Source organism: Cavia porcellus, unplaced genomic scaffold, assembly GCF_034190915.1.
Source record: "Cavia porcellus strain 051 isolate PalLab524CR breed Dunkin Hartley unplaced genomic scaffold, mCavPor4.1 scaffold_11, whole genome shotgun sequence".
Classification (NCBI taxonomy): Eukaryota; Metazoa; Chordata; class Mammalia; order Rodentia; family Caviidae; genus Cavia; species Cavia porcellus.
Genome location: NW_026947494.1, coordinates 145,815 through 170,400, shown reverse-complemented (window position 1 = coordinate 170,400; position 24,586 = coordinate 145,815). Strand labels below are relative to the sequence as shown.

Below are 24,586 nucleotides of genomic sequence, written 5' to 3'. Positions count from 1 at the left end.
ACTCACAATAAAAATTGCATGCAAAAAGGCAAAAAAGTAAAATACATCAACAAGTGGGAATATATCAGAGAAATTTTCAGATGCTTATTTGTTTTTAATGCTTTATGTCTGAGAATAATTTCAGTTTAACAAGATTCTAAAGAGGCAAGCCTGGAGAAAAATTTTTCAGCAATATTTTTCTCAAAGTAAGTATCAATCTTCACATTAAATGATAGGAAGTAACACTTTGAAATTTTGAACAATGAAATCCTTGTCAAAAGAAATGGAGAACATGTATCATTTAGGTGCTACCTCTAGTAATGTTATGATTTATGATTTAGAATATAGAGTTGGTGGAATAAAAGTTTTAGCAAATTCAAAAATTTGAAACTGTATTTTTAAAAATAAATTTATTATTGAACAATCAGGTTGGGGGAAGATATTATTAACATATGGAAGGTCCATGCCTCCCCTTGTCTACACAGGAAGTGGTATACACTTCCTTGTGGTGGAAAGCCTAGGGCTCCTCAGAATTCCTGGGTTCAGTTACTTTTATCTCCAGAGTTCTCCATGCTCTCTTCCTCCTTGGTCCACACTAAACCAGACCCTGACCTCCTGGGCAGCTCTGCGGACTCCATTCAAGGGGACGCAGTGTTTTCCTGGGATGGCACCTCTTTTCTGTGCAGTCACCTGAGTAGAGGAGAGAACAGGGTAGACAGTGCCACTCTCAGCAGGAGGATGTGAGAAACAGCTTGTCTTTAACACAGGACTCATGTCCACAATTCATTCCAAATTAAATTTCAGTTTCAAGATTTTTAAGATGAATAATATGTGGAAGTAATCTTAATATGCCTTATTGTAATTCTCAGTAGTGAATTTAATTGATAATATCAAAGAGCTTTGAGAAGTATGGGACAGAAAATAACACATTAAAACTCAGTTTAAACTACTTTATTACATCTCCATCATTTTTGGTAAAACTCAAAAATATAATCAGGAAAAAAGATTTTGAAGGCATGATTTTGCAGTGAAAATATCTTGTTAAAGAAATATGCTAGCACGGAATTGGTCTTATTTCAGATATTACACTCTGTTCTCTGTATCTGTTCACTGACATAAATTATACAGATGTGCACTATTATCTAAGTAAGTTACCTTCATATGGCTTGAATATGTTGAACAATGAAAGCATTCACTGTAATACCAGGTTCATCCCTGTAACCTAGCCTGTATTTTTTTAATAAATGACCAGCAAATGTGAAATTATATCCATATATTATATATATCCATACATATATACATATGTACATGATAACTATATTTTTTCACTTGTACTCAGTAAAGTCCATATAATCTGTAGAAACATTAGTCTATTAATATTCTTCTGTTTTACACATGAAAATATTTTTGAAATCTCTGAGACTAAATATCAGACATGATTATTCAACAGCTAAGGACAGCACACACCATGAACAGACTGAACTCCAGCAATGTGCCTGACTTCATCCTCCTGGGGCTGGGGGATTCTGAAGAGACCAAGCTGGTCCTCTTCCTGCTCTTCCTCCTCATCTACCTGGTCACAGTGCTGGGAAATGCAGGGATGATACTGATCATTCACCTGGACCCCCAGCTTCACACCCCCATGTACTTTTTCCTCTCTCACCTGTCATTTCTGGACCTCAGCTACTCAAGTGTCATCACCCCTAGAACCTTACAGAACTTACTGACTTCCAGCAAGAGCATCTCATTCCTGGGCTGCTTCACTCAGCTGTACTTTTTTATAGTGTTTGGTGCTACCGAATGCTTTCTTCTCTCCTCCATGGCCTATGACCGGTATGTAGCAATCTGCAACCCTCTGCAATATCCAGTCATCATGTCCACAGGACTGTGCCATGGCCTGCTCACTGGCTCCTATGTTATTGGTATTATAGATTCTACTGCTACTGTGGTTTCTATGAGCAGACAGCATTTCTGCAACTCTAATGTCATCCATCATTTTTTCTGTGACACATCCCCAATTTTAGCCTTATCATGCAGTGACACTTACGAGGTTGAAATCACTTTGTTCATTTGTGCTGGTTCCACCCTAGTAGCTTCCCTCATCACCATTTCTGGATCCTATGTGTTCATTTTCTCCACTGTTCTGAAAATTAACTCCACTGCAGGAAAACAAAAAGCCTTCTCTACCTGTGCCTCTCATCTTCTTGGGGTCACCATATTTTACAGCACCATGATCTTTACTTATTTAAAACCAAAGGAGACCTACTCCTTAGGAAAGGATCAGGTGGCTTCTGTGTTTTACACGATTGTGATCCCCATGCTGAATCCTCTCATCTACAGTCTTAGAAACAAAGAGGTGAAAAATGCTATCATCAGAATCATGCAGAAGTTAGGAGGCTCCAAGCAATTAAACTAATAGTGGTTTTCAATATTTACATTTGTTCTTTCCTCTTTCCTTTTATGGAAATTCTTTTCTTACTTTCTGAAAATCAGTATATGTATCTGATTGTGTGTGTGTGTGTGTGTGTGTGTGTGTGTGTTCATGTGTTTGTGTTTTGATATTGTAGTGGAAAAAATTTATAATTGTTGTCTGCCTTTTGAAAGCTCCATCGTACTTTTGCATGCAGTGTACTGACTCTATTATAACTGCTCTTCTACTCATTGTGAAAATCTCTAGATAAACGTATCAGGAATGGCTGTAGTTGATTAATATTTTTTATTGGTCTTTATCATATGTACTTCATAGTGAAAGCACAAGAAGATACAGAGATTGAATGTTAGGTCTCTCTTTTCAGAATTCTCCACTCTCTTCCTTTGCACAGTGTCCTTGATCACCCTATGTTAATGTGCAGTGGATATTCCAGCATCTTTACTTTGTTTTTTTTTTTTTTGGTCTTAAATTTTTGCTCAGGATGAAATATTTCATGTGCTCCACATTGTCCTTATAGAAGTGTGCTGTGTATGGGATTAAAGTTTTGACTGAATGTGAAATGAGACCTAGTAGTGGCTCACAAAAATTGCATGCATTTTGTAGATAAACAGGATTTTTAAAAACAAGGTAGAGGAAAGTTCATTACAGTGTTTAACACTGTGTATGGAAATGAATATTCCTCAATCCTTTAAAACCTATACATTTCAGTAACTTCAAAGCTATCTCTTATATACAACTTACACTTAACACTGCAATAGCCTCTGCAGCATCTATAAACTGTGAGGGCTCCATCGCCTCAGCACAATTCAAACTCATCCCATTCAGTCATTTCTTATGCTGTTCCATGTTCTTTGCTCCTACCATGCTTTATTCTTCCTTTCATTTTTCTTTCTTTTATCACCTCTTCTTATTAGTGTCTCAAACCCAAGCACCGTTACTATATGTCTAAAATAATGCAATCAGTTAAAAAATCCAGCAGAAATTCTTGTTATGAAGTCTTTTAGAATTTTTTTCCTATGGTTTCTAAAACTGACATAAAGGAGATCATTAAAACTTTTTAAAGATGTCTTGTGGAATTTGAATAATAAAATTAGAAATTAAAAATATCTAGCAGCACTTTCACTTTTGCACTCTCACCAAGCTGAGAAGTAGGACCTGTGTAGACCCACATTTCAGGATCAAGTTCACACATCACTGGGAAGAGCTATGTAGGACTGATCAGAGTACCTGCACTTACAATTTTTCACTGTTTTCTCATTTGTGGTGAAAGGAGATAGCACATTATCTGTGCGTGTTACCACAGGAATTACTTTTATCAATTCATATAAAATATCATAATTTGCACTACATAATAAGCCACATGTAAGTATAAATTATTACTCGTATAAGGGAGGAATGCTTTCCCAATCATCCTAAAATTTCTAGCCTAAATAATTAAACTCTTAGAGAGTTTAACTAATGTGAGTGTAAAAACTGCCTTCATAAAATTTATATGATAGATACTAAAAATATCAAAGCAGAGGCAGGTTTCACATAATGGCTATTCTAGAATATTTCAAATGTGTTTTGTTCTTAAATGAATGTAAGAATAAATTAGTATGTAGCACATTACAATTGGGAAATTGATTAATCATTCTTCACTTCTTAGGCCTCTCCACATAGGCCTCTTCTAATCCTGAGATCTTCTTCCCATTTAACAACAAACTGCCTCCCTGCTTTGTACTATATCTACTCAATTTGTCTCATTAAGTTATTTGCATGTTGTGCGACTGACATAAACAAAATCATACAGTCCAGGATATTTATGTAAACCAACATATACATAGTTTTTTGAGGAGATAGAGGAATCATAAGAAGTCACTACATGATGGGAGGGCCATCACTTAGGTGAAACCCAGGTTCATTGGTTTCTAGGAAGACAAGCAAAGTACCAGAAGGAATCCACACACACACTGCATGAACAGTGAGTCAGTGTGGGGTGGGAGATTGTCACTGTTCATCTCCAGGAGAGACACTTCAGCAGTTTCTGTGACTCCAGACTGCTAAAGGAGAGAAAAATCACAAAGTGAGTGGAAACAATTCATTTCAGTTTGCAGAGGCTGTGGTTATATTTCCCAGTTTTATTTTTCTCTAGATTAGGTTAGCATGGGTCCATCACCCATCTGAGAAGTCTCCTTTCTGTCTCAGTAGAACAAGGAGGAAGGGTACTTGGGTACAACCCTTGCTAGGGGCCATCTACAGTGTCACTCACAAAGCAGGACTCAGAATGGTTGTTTCCACCCCTGGCAGAAAATAGATACCAACCTACATGATTATATCGTAAAAGACTGTCTTGCAATTCTGAAGTAGAAATAAAGGCTTTTTAAAATAGTTATTATCTAATTATATTTTTCCAATTGGACTTCAAGATCAATTTCACACAGATTGAGATGAGCACTGGGTATGGAGCAGAGTGGTGGCTTAGAAATACTGGTAAACTAGCACAAAGGAACATACGTATAGATTATAATGAGAAGAAAAAACAGAAAAGAATGAACCAAGTCATACTGAACAATCTAATTCCATAGGAACAAATATAACTCCTTCACTACCCACATTATTTAAAAGGGAATCACATCTTCCAGGTACATCATGATGTTTGAAATACAGTTTTGAAGCGTGCATGCACAGTATCTAACATTAAGAACATTATAGCTGCCTAATAGTGGATCTAAACTCTGATCAAAACTCACAATCAAAAATGATAAAATAGAATTTTAAGATATTAGATAGAAAAGTTCATGCTGTGGTGAATATAAAGGAATTATTTTCAACACAACACTAAACGAGTTGTGCAGAATGAGATAGTATTACATTGAGTTTAGTACAGTGTCATTACTTCACACTCTTTGTATTGATCTGGATGACTATTCTGGATGACAGGAAACTGATTTTCTCCAACATATTAGTACCATGTTGCTGTAATATGAATGGAGACACTGGAATTTTATTACCATGTAAATGAACATTGTTTCTCATTGAATTTGTCTAGTTATTGTTTTATTCTTTGTACTTCCCAAATGCTATTTATTTTGCTTAAACTCAAACAATAGCATACTGATATCCCCAAAGAAAACCTTGATTAAAGCATTTCTCTAACAAATTAGAATAGAACCCTGTTGTGCCTAAGGAAAACCAGTGAAGTAATACTTGAATTCAGCAAAAGTTTTGAATTTTATACTATAAGAATATGTAGTTCTATTGTTGAGGGTGGTTATTGATTTCTTCCAGAAAACCCTCCTTAAAAACTATGATATGGCTTTAAATGACAGAATTTCTATCACATAGAATCTTACCTACAATGACTTACTACAATCTTACTACAATGACTAGTCAGTGTCTTGTTCCTTAAACTTGCATGGTTTAATATTACAGAAAGGATGAGTGCAGATTCTGTTGGTAAACACTTGCTCTTTTCAGTAAAGATGTGTGGCTCGATTTTACACAAAAAACAGAATAAATAAGAAAATGAAGTATCAAAAATGTTACTTTGAATTTCAAATGGACATTAGTGAATTAGCTCTAGAAAGCCATGTAGTTTTGATTGCTATATTAAAATGCAATATTATGAGAAATACCTATGTTTGTAATAAAAATATCAACATTTCCCAACACTACATTAAATGCCTAATACATATTTTATTGGAAATATCTTGGAAATATAAGCAATGCCAAATAAAAACACAATGTTTTTCTATAAGAGCTGACCAAAGACATAGAGATTTACATCGACTATTAATTTTAATAAAACTTAAAAAATGTGTTTGTTAGAAATCAGATTTTCTTAAGAATTCTTCCATTGACTCTTACCTCCTTCTTCCTCAAACTTTAGATAATGGGATTCAGCATGAAAATGACAATGGTGCAGAATATAGATACACCATGTCATTCATGCTCTGGGCTACAGTTTGAACTCAGTCTCACATATTTGAAGAAGATCATCCCATGATCAGTGTAAATTTCAGTTAAGTGTGAGACAGGGGTAGACAAAACTTTTGTCCTCCTTTTGGCAGAATGCATCCTCAGACTGGCCAGAAGGATGAAGCCTTGTCAAATCAAGACAATCAGGACAATGACCTGTAGCTTGGCATAACTGATGCCATCTTGAACCATGATTTAACTAGTGCCCCGTATTTGACCAAGGAAAATGAAAAGTTACTCAGGGTACAAGTCAAATGAGAGAAGAACAATGAGCTGCACCCTCAGAAGAAAAATTAAGCTGCTCAACAAAGAAGTAGGATACAGATGTCAACCAAAAATTAATGTAAGATTCTAGCTAAACTGTTTCCACAGGATGTCCTTTTTTGGTTGAAGAAGATCATCCATGATCAGTGGAAATTTCGGTTAAGTGGGAGATAGGGGTAGGGAACACTTTTCTTCACTTTTTGGGAGAATGCATCCTTAGAATGGCCAGCAGGATGAAGCCAGCCACCATCTAACATGCCACCATGCCTCCAACATAGGAAGATGATTTTTGTGATTTTAAAATCTCTATAATTTTCCAGCTCAGGGCCACTTGATGAAACTCAGAAACAAGGTCTCTACATAAATGATCTCTGAGCTCAGCTAATTAAATATCAATTTTATCAATTAGGTTGTTTGGATTCCTATATTGCTCACAAACTCACTTCATTACAGTATCAATAGTGCACACCAAGTAGGAGAGTAGAAGCTGGTTCATGTGAATGTAGAACAAAAGGTGCTGTGGAGAGAAGTAACATCATTGGAGACACAAAATTACAGGCTAAACTTAACCAGGATGTACCATGGCATCTAACATGCTACCAACTTAGGAAGCAGAGAAGAGCAGCACATAGACCCTGGCTTTCATGCTTGCAGAATCAAGGAGCAGTTGTAGATTGCTACATAGTAGTCATAAGCCACAGCCACCAAAAGAAAACATTCTGTGGTTTCCAAAGAAACGAACAGAAGCATTTGTGTTGTACAACTGAGAAATGGAAGGATTTCATCCTTTGTCAGAAAGCTGACCAGCATTTTAGGGTGACAATAGTAGAGTAGCAGGCATTCAAGAATGATAATACAGTGGAAACAGGACATGGGTTTGTGGAGCTCGTCAATAATGAGAAATGCTACCCATCCAAAGTTTCCTATCATGGGGAGATGGTAGTTTTCCAGGAATAGGAAAAATAGAGACTTGCAGGTCAGCATCATCTGTGAAACCACTTATGCTAAACACAGTGACTTAGGTTATGTTCCTCAAGTGAATCACTGATGAATCAAGGATATTTTTTTAGCATTCTTGATTTTCCAATTATTATTTACAGGTTGTTAAGACAACGTTTTGGGAATATGAAGTGTATCCAATCATAATCTCTCACTTACATATTGGAAAAGCATACAAAATGCTTGTCATTGAGAGGAGGAGGCAGCAGTAGGGAGTCCAGGGCAATGGCATCCACTGCTGTCTTTAGACAAACTGAAGCAGTTAAGTCAATCAGCTGTTAGCCAAGAATCTGTCACGTTATGAAAAGAATCTGTCGATTTAATTTGCTGACTTTACAATTGTTTTTCACAAACTTCTTAACATTTTCTCATGTTGAATTTTCTTAAAGTTCACAAATATTCTATATTGTTTTTGGTTTTTCAGATGAGAACATCTACACTTACATTGTTAGACTGAGGTTAAGTGAGACAAGAACAGTGGCAATGATTGAGTAAATATTCTTAGCAAACTAGAAAATCTGATAAATCACTTTTCATTTCTGTTTGCCAATGAGGCAGCCTGCCTGACCCCAACATGTCAAACCTCATGTTCTGACAGTTATTGCAGCCCAGCCGGAGTTAGTGGACTGATAGGGCTACAGTGAAAATGGGATTTCATTAGATTGAAAAAGAATAATTCAGAGTTTTCACTTCTGTTTTATATTTATATTTCACTTTAGTTCCTTTGAATCAAGACATTATCATTTTCCTATTTGAGCCTTTACTTTTAATTTTTAACATATTTATGTTTTCACATTATAGCTTAGTACTAATGGTAGATGTCTCCATTCCCATGCTGAGTGTACATGCAGTATCTCAGATTATATTTTCAGATATATTTGTGTCAAAAATATATTCTATTTCCTCACATTTAAGCATTTAGTAGTTTCTAAAACACAATATCACCAATTTAAAGTAATTACAGAAGCTACTGCTCCAAAAACAATAAATATGACAAATGTGACAAATACAAGAATCACACAAATACAGATGTTGGTATTTTTTAAACAAACGTGAATGACCTGAAAGATCAAAGAAAAATCTGTCCCTCACTTTTCAGAATCAGAATCATTATTGGCCCAGTGATTTTACAAATATATCCTGTGATTGTGTTCCACATCTAGATTGCATAATTGAAGTAAATGATCTCATTAGCTTCAGTAGGAAGAACTCTTAATGTGTCCTGACTTGTGGATCAAATTGTACTATAGCTGGAAATACCAACTGGCATTCATCAGAGATTAATTATATTAGAAAATACATTATATTAGAAAATACAGCAAAAGTAATATTTCATAATGGGAGGACTGTGAGGTTATTGTCAACATGCAGGATTTGAAAAATGAATGGCAGTGTGATGGTTTCGCTCCATTATGTTACCTCCATGGGCTTGGGGTTCAGGAAGTGATTAGTGATGTGCACTTCAGATACTGTCTGGCTAGGTTGTCTTTGGCCAATGAATGGTGAGTGCTCAGAAGCTGAGAAGCATAAGTTATTCATTTCAGTGTGAATCTCATCTTTTAAATGTAACTTTTAAACATTTTCTTGAGTACTGTGTTTTCAAGTAAGATACTTCCGGAGAATTCAAACAGCAAATATCTATGGTGGACAGATGTCTCTCTTCACTGACTGTTGTCATCCTGCTGTACAGTGAATCTCAGCTCTTTTTTCCCTTGCATCATTGAAAGTTTTCATGCTTTGATCATGAAATCCCCTTTCCCTTTTTCCATTGCCAAATCTCTCAGACACGGTAACAACTATTGCTGTCTGTGCATCTAGGAATTCATGTTCTGTTATCTCCCCAATAAAAATAAGATCTTTCAAATTTTGACTACCTGACTGATTTCATTTAGCATAATGCACATTATATTAAACCTTATTGCCCCAAAGAAGAGAATTGTATACATTTTAAAGGGTGGTGTATTACCTTGAATACTTAGAGGTAGTTTGTTAAATATAATGAATATTGTGATAATATTCATTAGAACACTAGAAATATCTCCTAGAAATATCTCCTAGAAATATCTCCTGTTGACTGATTTTAGTTGGTTCAGGTATATCACCAGCATTGGTGTTGCTAGATCCTCTAGGAGATTTTTTTCTTTTTCTGTGTATCTCCATACTGTTCTCTATGATGACTGAGCCAATGTTCTTCCTAAGAGCCAATGTTTTTCCTCAGATAAATTTTCAATTCTTTTTCCAGATTTTAAATACATCTTGCATAATATTATACCCTAATATGAGTTTATTTAAGGTCTGTGCAACACAGACATAATCAATTTCTGTGATTGGGAAATGGCAAATGGAATTGTTGGAGATCACAAACTCATGGTGACTGGTTTTGCATATTCCCCTATGGGATAAAAGGAGGAATTGGGATTGCTGACACCTCCCATCTGGAATTTCCCATTGACTCTTATAAACATAAGATCATCTATACCTTTTTAAGTCATCTGAGGATTACATGAAAAGACAAGATATTTCTAAGCATAAGATCATCTACACCTTCTTAAATCATCACATGATTACAGTCGGGTTTGAAGTTGGGGTCTCTGGATAAATTTTAATCCTTTGCGTGCCCCAGCTGTCATGGTATAGACCAAATAAATAGTGGCTGTTTTGGGATTGAATAAAGTCACATCTAGAGACGTTGAATTCCCAGCCATTGTTGGAATGTGATACTTGTGTCTGATTTTTATTTTTCCGTGCCATTCTTCAGACTGACAATCTGGACTTTTAGTGTGTTTTCAATATTGGCAATAAGGACTCAGTGTTTCTGATATGGAATGATGCTACAAACTGCTGAACGAAATTGAGCAACAAGCATATGCAAAACTTAGAATGGATCTTCAAATGTACAGGCACAGGGAGTGAAGTAACATCTGTGGCAGTCAGATCCCTCACAAAGATGCCAAAGTGAGCAAGTACAATTAAAATGAGTAATGATGACAGTATAAACAAAGCATAGATATATGTATTCATAGAAATATGAGATATGCAACTAATTATTATATAGTGATATATATGGATACCTTTGAATATAGTGACCAGGACACAAATGACACAAATAATTTATATGTATTCATAGAAATTTAAGATATGCAACTAGTGATTCTATAGTGATATACAATATTTAGTATGGATACCTTTGAATATAGTGATCAGGACACAAATGACACAAATAATTTATATCTGATAAAAGCTGCATTTGAAAACTGATAAATGTTTTATTTGGAAATTTTTTTAAAATTTTATTTGAAAGGGAAAAGAGAAAAACACAAAACAAAAAAGCGGTGTAAGGGTACAAGTAATACAGAACTACAAAAAAAAAAAAAAAGAAACAGTAAGAAATCACCAGTTAATAGATTACATATTATCATCTTAGTAATAGTTGCTCAAATCACAGTATCAACGAATACAAAGTGGACATTCAAACAGTGAGACTGCAAACAGTTGTGTTCAAGGATCCAACCAAAAACATTAATATGGTCAGCTATTTAACACCCTTAAACACACTTGCTGTTGTATCCTTTAGAGCTCTTTTTTTCCCTCTCTTTTTTACAACAAAATTTACACATTTTGGGTTTTATTACTCCTTAGTTCTTATTACTTTTTTTGGGGGGAGAGAATAAAGTCAAATATGGCAAAACAAAGCTGTCAGTCAAAACCAAGGATAGACATAGCACATGATGTAAAACAGAGTACAAAGTTATCAACAATGGTTATCAACAATGTCTCTTGTTTCCTTAAAAAGAATTGTCTATCTCATTAGATATTATAAAGTTGAACAAAACAGTAGAGAACAAGACCAATAAAACTTAAGTATTGTAAACATTACAGGACTTCCAAAGGAGACAATAGTCAAACCAGAATGGGCATCTTAGTGAATCTTATTGCCTTCAAAGTAGTTGCCTATAACCTCAAACTTGATACTATCATACAGAATGGAAAATTTTGAGGAAATATAGTGCTATTAAATAAAAACAAAACATTTCCCTTTTTCAGTTTCAGAGCCAAGAGAAATAGATTCAACTTTAGGTTGTCTCCATTCTAAACATGTACATTACTTACAAAACTGCCTTGCAGAGTCTTTGCATCAGCTGTTTGACATCCTTGTTCCTCAAACTGTATATAATGGGGTTCAGCATGGGAATGACAGTTGTATAGAATATGGACAACACTATGTCATGGTCCTAGGCATAATTGGAACTTTGTCTCATGTACATGAGGACAATTGTCCAGTGATAAATGGGCACTCCAGTTAGGTGGGAGCCATACATGGAAAATACATTTCTACTCCTTTTGAAAGAATGCATCCTCAGAATGGCCAGCAGGATGAATCCATAGGAACTCAGGACAGTCAGGATAGTGACCACCTCAATGATGCCCACCAAGTAGAAGAGTAAAAGCTGGCTTGTGTCAGTGTCAGAACAGGAGTTAGTGAGGAGAGTTAGGGATGTCAGAAAATGTGTATAATTTCATTAGATCCACAGAAGGATGGGCTAAGCATAATCACAGTATGTACCATGGCATGGGACATGTCACTAACATAGGGAGCAGTGATCTGTTGCACATAAACTCTGCATGACATATTTAGTGCATACAGGAGTGGGCTGTAGATGGCTGCATAATAATCATAAGCCATTGTCACCAAGATAAATGATTCCTTGCTTCCAAAACTAGCAAAGAGAAGCATCTGTGCTACACGACCATGAAATGAAATGGATTTGTTTTCTGACAGGAAATTAATTAGCATTTTTGGAGTCACAATGGTAGACTAGCAGGCATCCAAGTGTGATAAAACAATCAGGATATAGTGCGTTGGGGTGTGAAGCCACCCATCAACAACAAGTACGACCAGTCCCAGGTTTCTTTTCAGAGTTAAAACACAGATTGCAAGAAATACCCCAAATAGCATGATTTGCAAGTCCAAATCAGTGAAACCCAAAAGTACAAACATTGTGACTTCACTCATGTTCTTCAAATGAAACTTGTACACACCCAAATCTGGATATCTTTACATTGTAGTTTTCGTTTATAAGTTCTAAGGGGAATTTCCTATGCCCTTAGAGTTCATTGAGCCATATCTGCATATATGCTTCTCTAAGTGGTGAAATGATTTCATTAGTGGGCACAGGATGATCAGCAATAATGAAATTTGACTTAAACAGATGCTTTTTGCTGTAGAAATAAAGGAGAGAAATAACTTAATCCATTTGTTGATTGAATTTATTATACTAAATTTTATGCTGGGGGCTGGGAATTTAGCTTAGTGGCATAAGCACCTGCCTGGCAAGCACTATGTGTGAATTCTATCCCAGGAATCAAAGAGTAAAAATTAAAATTAAAAAAATAAATAATATGCTACCTATAGGAATGGTAATTTTTGTTTAATTTAATTAATTTTAATTAATTAATTAATTTTTGTTTCAGTGCAAATCAACTGTTATTAGATGACTTTAAAATTCACAGAGGTGAGTGTAAGTATGTCTAAGCCAAGAGATATTACAATGCAAAATGTGCATCTGAGTACTCATTCTCGATTTCCCACAAGGTAAATGAAATAACTCTCATTTTTATTGTTGAAATGCAAGCAAATCAGTTTATATCATGAGACTGTGCGGGTTCAAAATGAGAAATAAGATTGTTAAAGTTACCTAATTTTAAAACGTTTCCAAATGATAGAAAATGAGAGTTTACATTTACATTTGATGTTATCATAAGGGCTTGCAAGAAAAAAATGTATTATGCAACTCATGAACAACAGTGCTTACCATAAAAGGAACAGGAGAGAGTAGCAAGAGATAAATGCATTTTATTTGCAAGTGAAGTGACGCTAATCTAATTTTAAATTTTTCCTAAATGTATATAACACAAGTTGCCCTATTTGACCTCACTATTTTATTGCATTATACTTTTTGAATTTAATTTAACAACAATGTGATGTTTTCCTCAAGTTATTTGCTCAGTTCCCTTTCAAAATCTTTGAAATAATTTCGGGGTGTATTTTTGTTGGAAAATTAATTGTGGCTACTAAATAAACATAGATTACAATTGTGGCATTTCTAATATAAATCTCACACAAGTTTCAAATGATAATTTTACTTACAAGCCAGTACTAAAATTTGAAAAATTCCATATAATGTTACTTAATTTCATAGTTTATCCCTTAATAAGCTCATAATTTTTCGTAAATAAAAGAAGTGCGTAAATACACCATCAACTTCAAATCTGTCAAGGAGTCATCTCTTTATCACTGAATGCCTCAGTTCCATAAACCCAATAAACTCTAGTTAAGGAGAAGGTTGTATTACAGGCCTGCTGTTTTCTTTCAGTGTATTACTGATGAATTTTTACAGAAAGATTAAAAATTTGATGTAGTGAGGCCCAGGTTGATTTCAGATATTTACTATTAATTCACATTCATGATCTAAAAGAATATATAGCTTATGTTAAGACACTCATTCATCAAGAAGACAATAAACAAATGAAGCAACATTGCTGTTAAAAGAAAACTATGGATAAATATTACCCCAGATACTGACTCAGAGATCCAATTGAAATATTCATTAACAAATAACTTAATAAGTTAGAAAGCAGTGTAAAAGCAATAAAAGCCACCGCCTTTCAATATGTTATTCATAAAAATACAAATCTCTTACCTGTGTAACTTTTGTGTGTAATTATAAAAATGATTGATAAATGACATATGCATGAATTAGTGGGTTGTTAAGATGTGACAAAAGTACATTTCTGTTTTTAAAAATTCTTATTTTCTCCTTTCATTTCTTCTCTCACCTTTGTCTCCTTCTCTGATTCTGTGCATCTCTCTCTCACTCGCTGTGTCTCTATCTTTCTTGTACACATGCACACATACACATGCAATTAAGGATAGTTTTGCAAAATATCTATTATAGACACTGAGGACAAACAAAAGTTAAACAGATAGGGAAAATACAAAGAATATTAGACAAACAAATTTTGAATGGTATCAAAATAGGCCATTAATAGAATCAATCATAAATTCCTTTTTTGGAGAAGTCTTGCTGTGTAGTTAGGGTGAACTTGGACTCAATGTGCTCCACATGCTGGCCTCAAATTCTCAACACGCTTCCTGCCTCTGCTTCCCCGCTACTGGAATTACAGGTGTGTGCAACCATTTCTGACTGCACAACACATTGTGACTAACATACATAGAGAAAATGCCAGATGCATGAGAGTTAAATATCGATTCTCTGATGTGAATTGTATCTGGATCATAGAATCTCATGTCAGTGATTTTAGTGCCTAGCACCAGTGTAAGGTTAATTTTTTTCATTTTTTTCTAAATTAGAGAATTTCTAAAATTGCAACAATGTGTTATGTATCTTGGTGTACTTTCTGAAATTTTAATTATATGTGAGGAAGAATGGTTATGAAAACTTCAAATTTTATGCAACAGAACAAAATCAAATTTGAATTAAGGGCATTGAGTAATTAACAGACTCTGAGTCCAAAGAAAGGCATTTATGTTTTTGCCTTTGTTGGACGACACCAAATATATATTAAAATAATATTTTCTTGAGCTTTTAATCCAGTGACTCCCAATATTCTGATAGGTAAGACATTTAAAAATGAAGCTCTGTCACTGCATCCTGCCTGTCGGCATGTCAGCAAAATCGTAGTCATTTTTTAACTTGCTCTATTCATCAATGAAATATTCTAGGTGACATTGATGCCTGTGATCGTCTCTGTAAACCAAGAATGCTGTCCACATATGAAAGTTTATTTTACTGCAGTTTGTGTCTCAGTTGAGCACTTATCACTTTGACTGAGAAATTTGATTCACAATTTTTAAAAAACAGAAAGAATTTTAGCTACTTATCCAAGTTATGCTTCAAATAATTTTCCATTAACTAATATTTGAATCACTTAAAATCATTACATTTACATCTAACTGATTTCCTTTTAAGACATTAGAGAGGTTTGAAGGCCTGGAGTACAGATACTGCATGTTCAAAAAATTTTGATCAGTCTGGATTGCTAAAATAAAATCATTTCAAATCTGATGGTGAAAAATACATGAATAACCAGAAGTCAGCGGTGTACAGTAGTGGAATCACTTACACTACATTCTGTAAGGAAAGCTACTGCAGCAGCTGTCACCATCACCCAGCGTTTGCAAAGTGGTACAAACATGCGCGACGCTGTTTCCTGGCATCTACCCAATGAGTTACGTGAATCTCAACCTGAGGCTCAGCTACAACAGCAGCATTCTCAGCTGCACTGCGAGTTCGCAGCAGAAGCAGGATGAGGCCTCTGGCTCCTCTGACTGCGACCTCTGCCCCGCTCCTACCCCAGCACACTGCTGACATGGAGACAGGGCGACTCTCATCAGAGTGTCCCTGGAGGGGATGGAGGACAGCATCCTTGCGAGTCTCAGCTTTTTAAGTTTAAATCCTCCATTATATATTTCAAAGAGCATTAAAGTTGCTTCTAAGTCATGTAGCTATTTATTATATTTATATTTATTTGTGATTTTTAATGAGGAATTAAAATAATGATTACAATGTAAAATATATTCAATGGCTGGCTTACAGCTACCTTTTTACTTGCTTATTTTTCTGAAGGATCAAATGTAATCCTTTACTCTTTTGCTGCTCTTCTGGCTCTCATCTATCATGAGTGAAGTTAAATGGAATATCTATTTTGCAGCCCCACTCACCAAAGCATGAAAAAAGGCATTTCTATTTTCCCTGAAAAGTTTTTAGAAGTCATGTCACTCAGCTTCGAGTTGATTAGAATCCTTCCTTAGGTTCAAGTACCAAGGTTGATACTTGAGTTTCAAAGTCAAGGTCATAGCTTCTAAAGTATTATATGAATGATGAAATCCTCTCTTCTTATGTATGAAAGTGAACTGCTCACTCAGCTCTGTCACGCTGTGACTACTGTGAAATGGAATTTTTATTCAAACTGCAGGGCTCTTCTTTAATGTCCTCAGGATGCCCTAAAGTTCTTTCCTGCACAGAAAATTATCAGGTTGTGTTTATTCACCAAAGTTAGCAGGTAACAGCTGCTGGAGTACTGAACCACATGGTGGAAATGATTTCATGAAAGCACTTAGGCTTTTGACTAAAAAGTAACCCTGGCTTCCACACCACCCCTCTCACTCGCGTGGTAGCTGGCCTCTCATGCAGGGCATATCTTCTCCCTCTTCAGAGTGCCTCTTACACTTGAATACATCTTTTCACACTCTCACTTCTCATTTTATCTTGAACTTTGACATTCACTGGTTGCATCATTTATGTTATTTGTGGACCACATTTCGGAGACTGGGATAGACTTGTGTTCCAGCAGTCTTCATTATGAGAACCAGATCCAAGACTAAATAGCAAGGACCACATATTCTCTACAAAGGTGGTAGTGGGGGAATGCAATGCAGATATGCAAATGTACAAAAAATAGCCTTGGTCTCACATCATATAGGAAATCAGTCAAACATATAGACTCAATTTAAATATGAGACCAAAGAACATATTCACATAAAACAGTCTATGGAAAAATTTCAGTCTTTGTGCTTAGCAACAAACTTCCATAATGTAACACTGAAAATTGGGAATAAAAATGAGACAAAGGTTTTACAAAAAGGTGGGCTGGGGATATAGATCAGCAGCACAAGTGCCTGCCTAGCAAGTACAAGGCCTTGAATTCAATTCCCGGTACCAAAAATGATAAACTGCAGTAAAATGAACTTTCATATGTGGAAAGTATTCTTGGTTTACAGAGACGATCACAGGCATCAATGTCACCTAGAATATTTCATTGATGAATAGAGCAAGTTAAAAAATGACTACGATTTTGCTGACATGCCGACAGGCAGGATGCAGTGACAGAGCTTCATTTTTAAATGTCTTACCTATCAGAATATTGGGAGTCACTGGATTAAAAGCTCAAGAAAATATTATTTTAATATATATTTGGTGTCATCCAACAAAGGCAAAAACATAAATGCCTTTCTTTGGACTCAGAGTCTGTTAATTTCTCAATGCCCTTAATTCAAATTTGATTTTGTTCTGTTGCATAAAATTTGAAGTTTTCATATCCATTCTTCCTCACATATAATTAAAATTTCATAAAGTTCACCAAGCTACATAACACATTGTTGCAATTTTAAAAATTCTCTAATTTAGAAAAAAATGAAAAAAAATTAACCTTACACTGGTGCTAGGCACTAAAATCAGTGACATGAGATTCTATGATCCAGATAGAATTCACATCAGGAAATCCAGTGTTGGAAAAATAAGTATTGGTAAAGTACACAAACACACACACACATACACACACACGGCACACATATGGAAATACACTTATGGTTGTATTTCCTGCCCTTGAGGGTCACAATCCTCATTATTATTTCATAATAATATGAACTATAATTTTCAATATCTTCCATTTTGCACCATGAGATTTCAACATGAAGAGTATCACTGAAGCTGCTCTGTTAGTACTGAAGGGGTTCACAGAGAATTTGAACTGCATCTCATTCTTTCCTTCCTTTCCTGGCAATTTATCTTTTTTGCCATCATGGGAATTTAGCACTCATTACATTTCTCACTGGGAATTCTGCCTTGCACAAACAAGTAAATTTTCGTGTGTGTGCTTGTGTGTGTGTTTTTTTTCAGCAGATGTCTGATACTTCTCTGTTACCATGGAACATGTTACCAAAGTTATGTCAAGGAAGAAACTTGAAAAAGAAACACCAGAAAAAGAAAGTCATTTCATACCTTTGATGTATGAAAGGGCTGATTCTGGCTTTAGTGACTGAAGAAGCAGAATTCTGTTTCTTCCCAATATTTGAATATGTTCTCTATGCAGCCATGGTAGACCAATTCTCTGTTTAGTAGATGTGGCATGCAGAGTTCATGTACCATAATCTTTATGGCCTATGATGGTGGAATTCTGCATGCTATTTTACATAGAATGAATGCCTTCAGTCTGTCCTTTGGTGGATTCCATATAATTAGACACATCTACCCTGATTTCTCTCCTCTCTCTGCAACGTTCTGTTGTGACACACAAACTCCTTTGCATTCCAGCATGGGTGCTCTATTGAGACATCCTACACACTAATCACCTTGTCATCTTGTGCTCTCCTTCTGTAGCTTTTGTGATGTTCCAGTCTAGCAAAAGAAAGTGAAGTCTGTTCTACATGTGGCTCTCACTTAACTGGCGTGTTCATTCATCATTATACCATTCTTTTCATGTATGTGAGAGAAAATTCCAGCAAAATGGTGTAAACTCACATCTCCTGTCCCACATTATCCCTGTGCTATACATTGAGATTTCGGCTCCCTGGTCTATGAACCATTCATTGTGATGTCATGTGTTTCTTGCCTTCAAATCTTAGAACTCTCTAGTATGGTTACAACTCCAAAAAGTACCACTAAAAGGAACCTAGTAAATTGTTTATCTGTATTTGTAATTATAATGCAATCTGGGAGAGATCATTCAACACGATTTTAAATCACACTGTGCTTTGTTTTATGGATTATAATGCGTAAGACTGGATCATGTAGAACAATTACTAACATTCAAATACAAAAAGACACAGACTTGAGAAAATAGATACAGTCATATATTTCCTTGTTACACCACAGGCTAATAATCAATAGCATACATGACAACACATACATGGGGAGATTTCCAAATATAAAATCTACTTTTAAACTTTAAGTACAAATGATAAAAGTAAAGTCATATCAAACATACTTACACATCCAGGAATTAAACATACTTAGATGTTGACATCAAACTGATGGTGTTTTATTATATATGAGGGATGGAAGATTGTGAAAAACTGTAAGGGATCAGGATCATTATTTGTTGAAAGAGGAAAGGACGTCTAAATCCACCAAGTCTATAACACTTGATTTTGTATTTAAAATGCTGGTTAATATTTGTATATTATGCTTTGAATATAAAATGTGCCTCAAATGTCTCTTGTGTTCAGAGATGAGGTCTTTGCAACATGATTTAACCATGGAGGCACATGAATATACCTTTGGGATCCACATTTTTTTTTTTTGGTACCAAGGATCAAACTCATGATCTAGTGCTTGCCAGGCAGGAGCTTTATGCCACTGAGCTAACTTCCTGGCCTAGATCCACATCCTTGTTTAAAGAAGTACATCACTGTTGGCATGAGCTGAAACACTGTGTTCCTATCCTTGCTCCCTCCCCTCTCCACTTTCTTTCTCTGTTTCTTGGTCCCTTGGGTTGAGCAGTTTTGCTAAACCATACACTTTCACCATGTTATTTCTGTTTTGAAGGCAAACAACCATGACTGGATCTTTTAAAATTGTGAGATAAAATAAAATTATCCTTTAATTTGTGGGTGTTGGGTATTTGTTCTCAGCAATGTCACAATAACACATATTATAAAGGAAACTGTATTCCTACATAAAATTCATTAGGAAAATGAATATATTTCAATTTATCAAAACTTCAGGTGTCTTTTGTATCTATCAGAATTCTTATGATTAGTAGAACTGCCTTAGTTTATTGCATGACTTAAAAATTGTGTGAAGCCTGAAAGACACTTCTGTGGCTCCACTAATCCTGAAACTCTATAACTGAAGATATAACAAACTAATTTAAGGGAATTTAAAATTTTTTATGCATGTAAGAGAAAAATGTACTATCAACACAGCCAGCAACTAGCCAAGCATAGTTGTGCACTACTGTTATACTAGCATGCTGTCTGGTGGGGATATGAAGAGCACAGGCTCTCATCTCACCTGGGTACCATAGAAATTTAGAGACCCCACTCACAATAAAAAATTAAAAGGAGGCCCAATGTATGACCAGGTTTCAAGACCTTGAGTTAAAACTCCAACCAAAAATTAAGTATTTTTATTCAAAACACAAGACAAATGCTAACAATTTATTGAGTTAAACTCCACATGCCACAAAATTTGCTGTTTTATTTCTTTCAGTGCAGCTACGAGGTTCACTATGTTGTACAAGAAGCAAATTTTTCTACTTCTAAAACATTTCCATCAGTACAAAACCAAACCAAGCAATTTCACCTCTTCTTCAGTTCCTTCAGACCCTGTGCTCCATTCTGTGTATTTTATTTTTAAATTGTGGGCATTTCACGTGAAATATTCATATTAAAGATAACCCATGAGTCCTGGATACTTGCAATTAAAAAATTGATATTCATACCTGATATAGCATGTTTTAAATTTTTATTTTGTTTTGCTTAACAATAAATCTATATCTAGTTGAAAAGATGTAATAGAGTACAGTAAGTCCCTGACGGACAAACAAATTCCCCTTCAGGATGAGTGTTTTTAAGTGTGATTTGTTTGAAAGTCCTACAAAATAAATTGTTTTTTTTTATTTTATTTAAAGAGAAAAAGAAAAAAACAGAAAAAGTGTACAATACAGAATTTCAAAAAAATAAACAGTAAGAAATCACTAGTTAATAGATCACATATTGTCATCTTAGAAATAGTTGTTAAAGTTACAAAATTAAAGCATACAAAGTGGACATTCAAACAATGAGACTGCAAATAGTTGTATTCAATGATCCAACAAAAGCTCAGCAATATAGTTACCTCTCTTATACATTTAAATATACATGCAGATATATCCTTTAGAGCACTTTCTTTTCCTCTCTTTTTTACAATAACAATTGCACATTTTGGGTTTTATTATTCCCACAGTTCTTATTATTGCAAAATAAATTGTATATATTTTTGACCCAAATATTCAATGTAAATTATAAAATACCAAAACTCTATCTATCTATCTATCTATCTATCTATCTATCTATCTATCTATCTATCTCATTCATACGCACACACACACACACACACACACACATGCACACACTCACATGCACACACTGCAAACAACTTATCTTTACTTTTACAATTACCTTAAATTACTAAGGTGGACACTTGGGCTACTTGCTCAATTTCTTTCATTGCTGGAATGTTTGTAATGTGATATTCTTTTGTATCTATAAGTTTTCAGCTTGACTGTTTGTAAGTCAGGAAATTGCTGTTACTGACCCAATCCTTCGCAGCACATTCATGGAGCTCATTCCTTTTTAATAACTCTGTCCCCATGACTTTCTGTACAACTCCTCGTTTTTCCCAACTCCTGTCTTCAGATTTGCTAAATAACTCATGTAATTGAGGTTGTCTATAGTATGTGGCCTTCTGTGACTCAGTAGTTTTTTTAACATAATGTCTTATAAGTTCATCTATTTTTCCATATATCGAGGATTTCATATGTAAAGCTAATTGATATTTTATTGCATAAGTAATTCACATTTTATTTTGCTATTATTCTATCAATTGATTTTTAGGTTTATTCACATCTTTGATTATTTTGAATTTTGTGACAGTAGACATGAAGATTTTAATATACTTTTCAGACTGTAATTGGAATTCGTTTTAGGTAAAACACAGAAATTGGCTTATAGGCCTTTAGTCAAGTAATATATGGACTCTCATTGTATCCACAGTGTCCTTGACAACTAGCAGACAACCCCCAGTTATTTCACTAAATTCTCAGTTGCTTGACATTCCCTTAGGGATAGTCTCAAAAGGTTAAAAAATCTGTAAATTGACTTTCAAAACCATTGTTAAAAAACACATGAGAAAACCAGAAGAGAATTTTAACCACAGGTGACAGAGAGAAAAGGTTCTAGGAATTGAGATATATTACCAATAGCTACTCAAGTGGTCAGAGTTCAATAAGGCTTTGTCTTCTAAGGAAGGTGGTTATTTGCCAGTCAGTTTGTGTGTCTGGTTTCTTCAACCGCATACCTTCCTGAAAATCCTTAGGAAGTCTGCTCTTGGTTCTTAGTAATTTTATATATTTTCAAATATTTGATAGTATATCTATAACACAAATTGTGTGTGCTTACAAAATATTAAATTTTATACATTATGAGTATGTATATAGAGTCATATATATTTGTAAACCATCCTGTCCAACAAAAGTGATCTGAGAGACAGCATCAATAAAGGGCCACAGAGTTTTCCTCAAAAGACAGAATTTGAAACTCTGAGGATTCAGTGTCTGATTCTGACATCCAACACCTATTTACTCTAAGTGGTTTTTTTGAAGGGGAGATATTATAGAAGTACATTTGATTCAGTGATTAGGTAAACACATAGATAAAAAATGATCAATTTTGATTCTTGGAAGGAGTTTCTCTTTCATGTGAAGAAAGGAAAAGCATTAGTGAAGATTTAGGAAATAAGACTCAAGATTGTTTTAAGGTAAAAAATATTCCCATTTTGAAAAGGGATCTAAATATCTTTAGTGTTTAAAAAATAAAATTTGAGCATTCAGTAAAGGTAATTACCTGTGAAAAAGTCATTTGCCTGTTCTATTGAACTGCAAGGGATTTGAGAGAAAAGTATTTTGTCTTCCTTATACCTATTTATCCCTAATTTTTTATTTTTCATGATTACAAATTAAGTCAGACAAAAGCAAGATTTGCCTTTTAGTATTTTATTAAAAAGCTTTCTTCTAATGGTGTCATTGGTAAAATCTGTAAGTCTACTTTATGAGTGGAGAGGACCTGGCGGTAGTCGGACACCACTCAGCTCCAGCTCTGTACACAACATTCTGTGTCAGGTAACAGTAAGCTGTGCCTGCACAGATTTGTGTTTAATTTTGTGTGATATAATTTCTTTTACTTGAATTACAGTTTTAAATACTATGTGTGCCACTTCTAGTTCTTTCATTAGCTAAAGAAACATTGGCACAATATTTTTTACAACAGTAAGAGTGATTTATCTCAAATGCCATACATTTGTTTGTATGTTATATTTTGCAGTCTCTAGGCCTTAGAGACTTCTGGATACATTTTATTTTATTACTATTATTACTTTTATTTTATTACATGTATTTCTATGTGTTATGTGCTATCACATTTATTTCTTATGAACTTGATGTACAGAAAGATTTCAGATCACATCCAGGATCCACATGGATCTCAAAATTAGTGTATTTATTGTCTCTATAACATTGTGCATCATAATAAAAGTTTCATGCAATGTATGTACTGGTTAAACTTATACAATTAATATATACTTATTTTTCATGATTATATATAAAATCATATATAAAATATATTTATATTTATTCATATACATTGATAAAGAATTTCAGGGAAGCTTGGCATTTAAGCAAATTTATATGCAAGCTTACTGTTACCTCACATGGAATGTTGTGTACAGTATAGTCTTCATCCAGTTTTAGAAATGGCACAGAGACAGATGTGATGTGATCAGGATTGAGATGTGTGGCATGTATTTATTCTGCTTTGTCATTCACCTGCTTAATATTTTAAACCAAAGAAGAGAAGTCGATTTGCCGAAGAATGTGCATGTGCACATGGAAAGTAAAAGTTTTTAAGGTAAGGCAATCTAACCACTTGAAGAGAAAAACAAAACTAAGGAGACTGTTCCGGACCCTCCAGGCTTCCGGGTGCAGTGAAGTGGAGAAGTGGGTTTGAGGCCTCTACATCCACCTCCCCATCCCGGGTGCACTTGGAGAACTGCTGAGCTTCCAACGGGTGGGCAGGTCCACGCTATCCCTGGAGCCCAGCCTGTTTGGGCCTCCCGCACCTGGCCATTGGTGTGCAGAGGAGGGGCTGGGCAGATCTGGGGTGCCCGCATCAGCCTCCCCGTGTGTCTGGAGGACTGTGGATGTCTCAGTGGGCGGTGGAGCATCGCGGGTTCCAGAGGCCCTGCAGCCTGTGGTGAGTGCTCAGCACACTCTGCCCAGAGCCCAGACTGTTTGGGTCCCTCCAGGATTCCAGGTGCAGTGAAGTGGAGAGGTGGGTTTGAGGCGTCTACATCTGCCTCCACATCCTGGCTGCGATTGGAGAGCTGTGGAGCTTCC

At 35.2% G+C, this 24,586-nt stretch overlaps 1 protein-coding gene and 1 pseudogene across 1 annotated transcript; one reads left to right on the top strand and one right to left on the bottom strand.

Annotated features, from left to right (window-relative positions):
* The first annotated feature begins 1,447 nt into the window (after positions 1 to 1,447).
* Positions 1,448 to 2,395, top strand: LOC100712691 (olfactory receptor 8H1-like). The gene has a single exon (XM_003462105.1). It carries the CDS (start codon positions 1,448 to 1,450, stop codon positions 2,393 to 2,395), a length of 948 nt encoding a protein of 315 aa, XP_003462153.1.
* Positions 2,396 to 11,739: 9,344 nt separating this feature from the next.
* LOC106025063 (olfactory receptor 5T17-like) lies at positions 11,740 to 16,026 on the bottom strand (annotated as a pseudogene).
* Between the last annotated feature and the right edge of the window lie 8,560 nt (positions 16,027 to 24,586).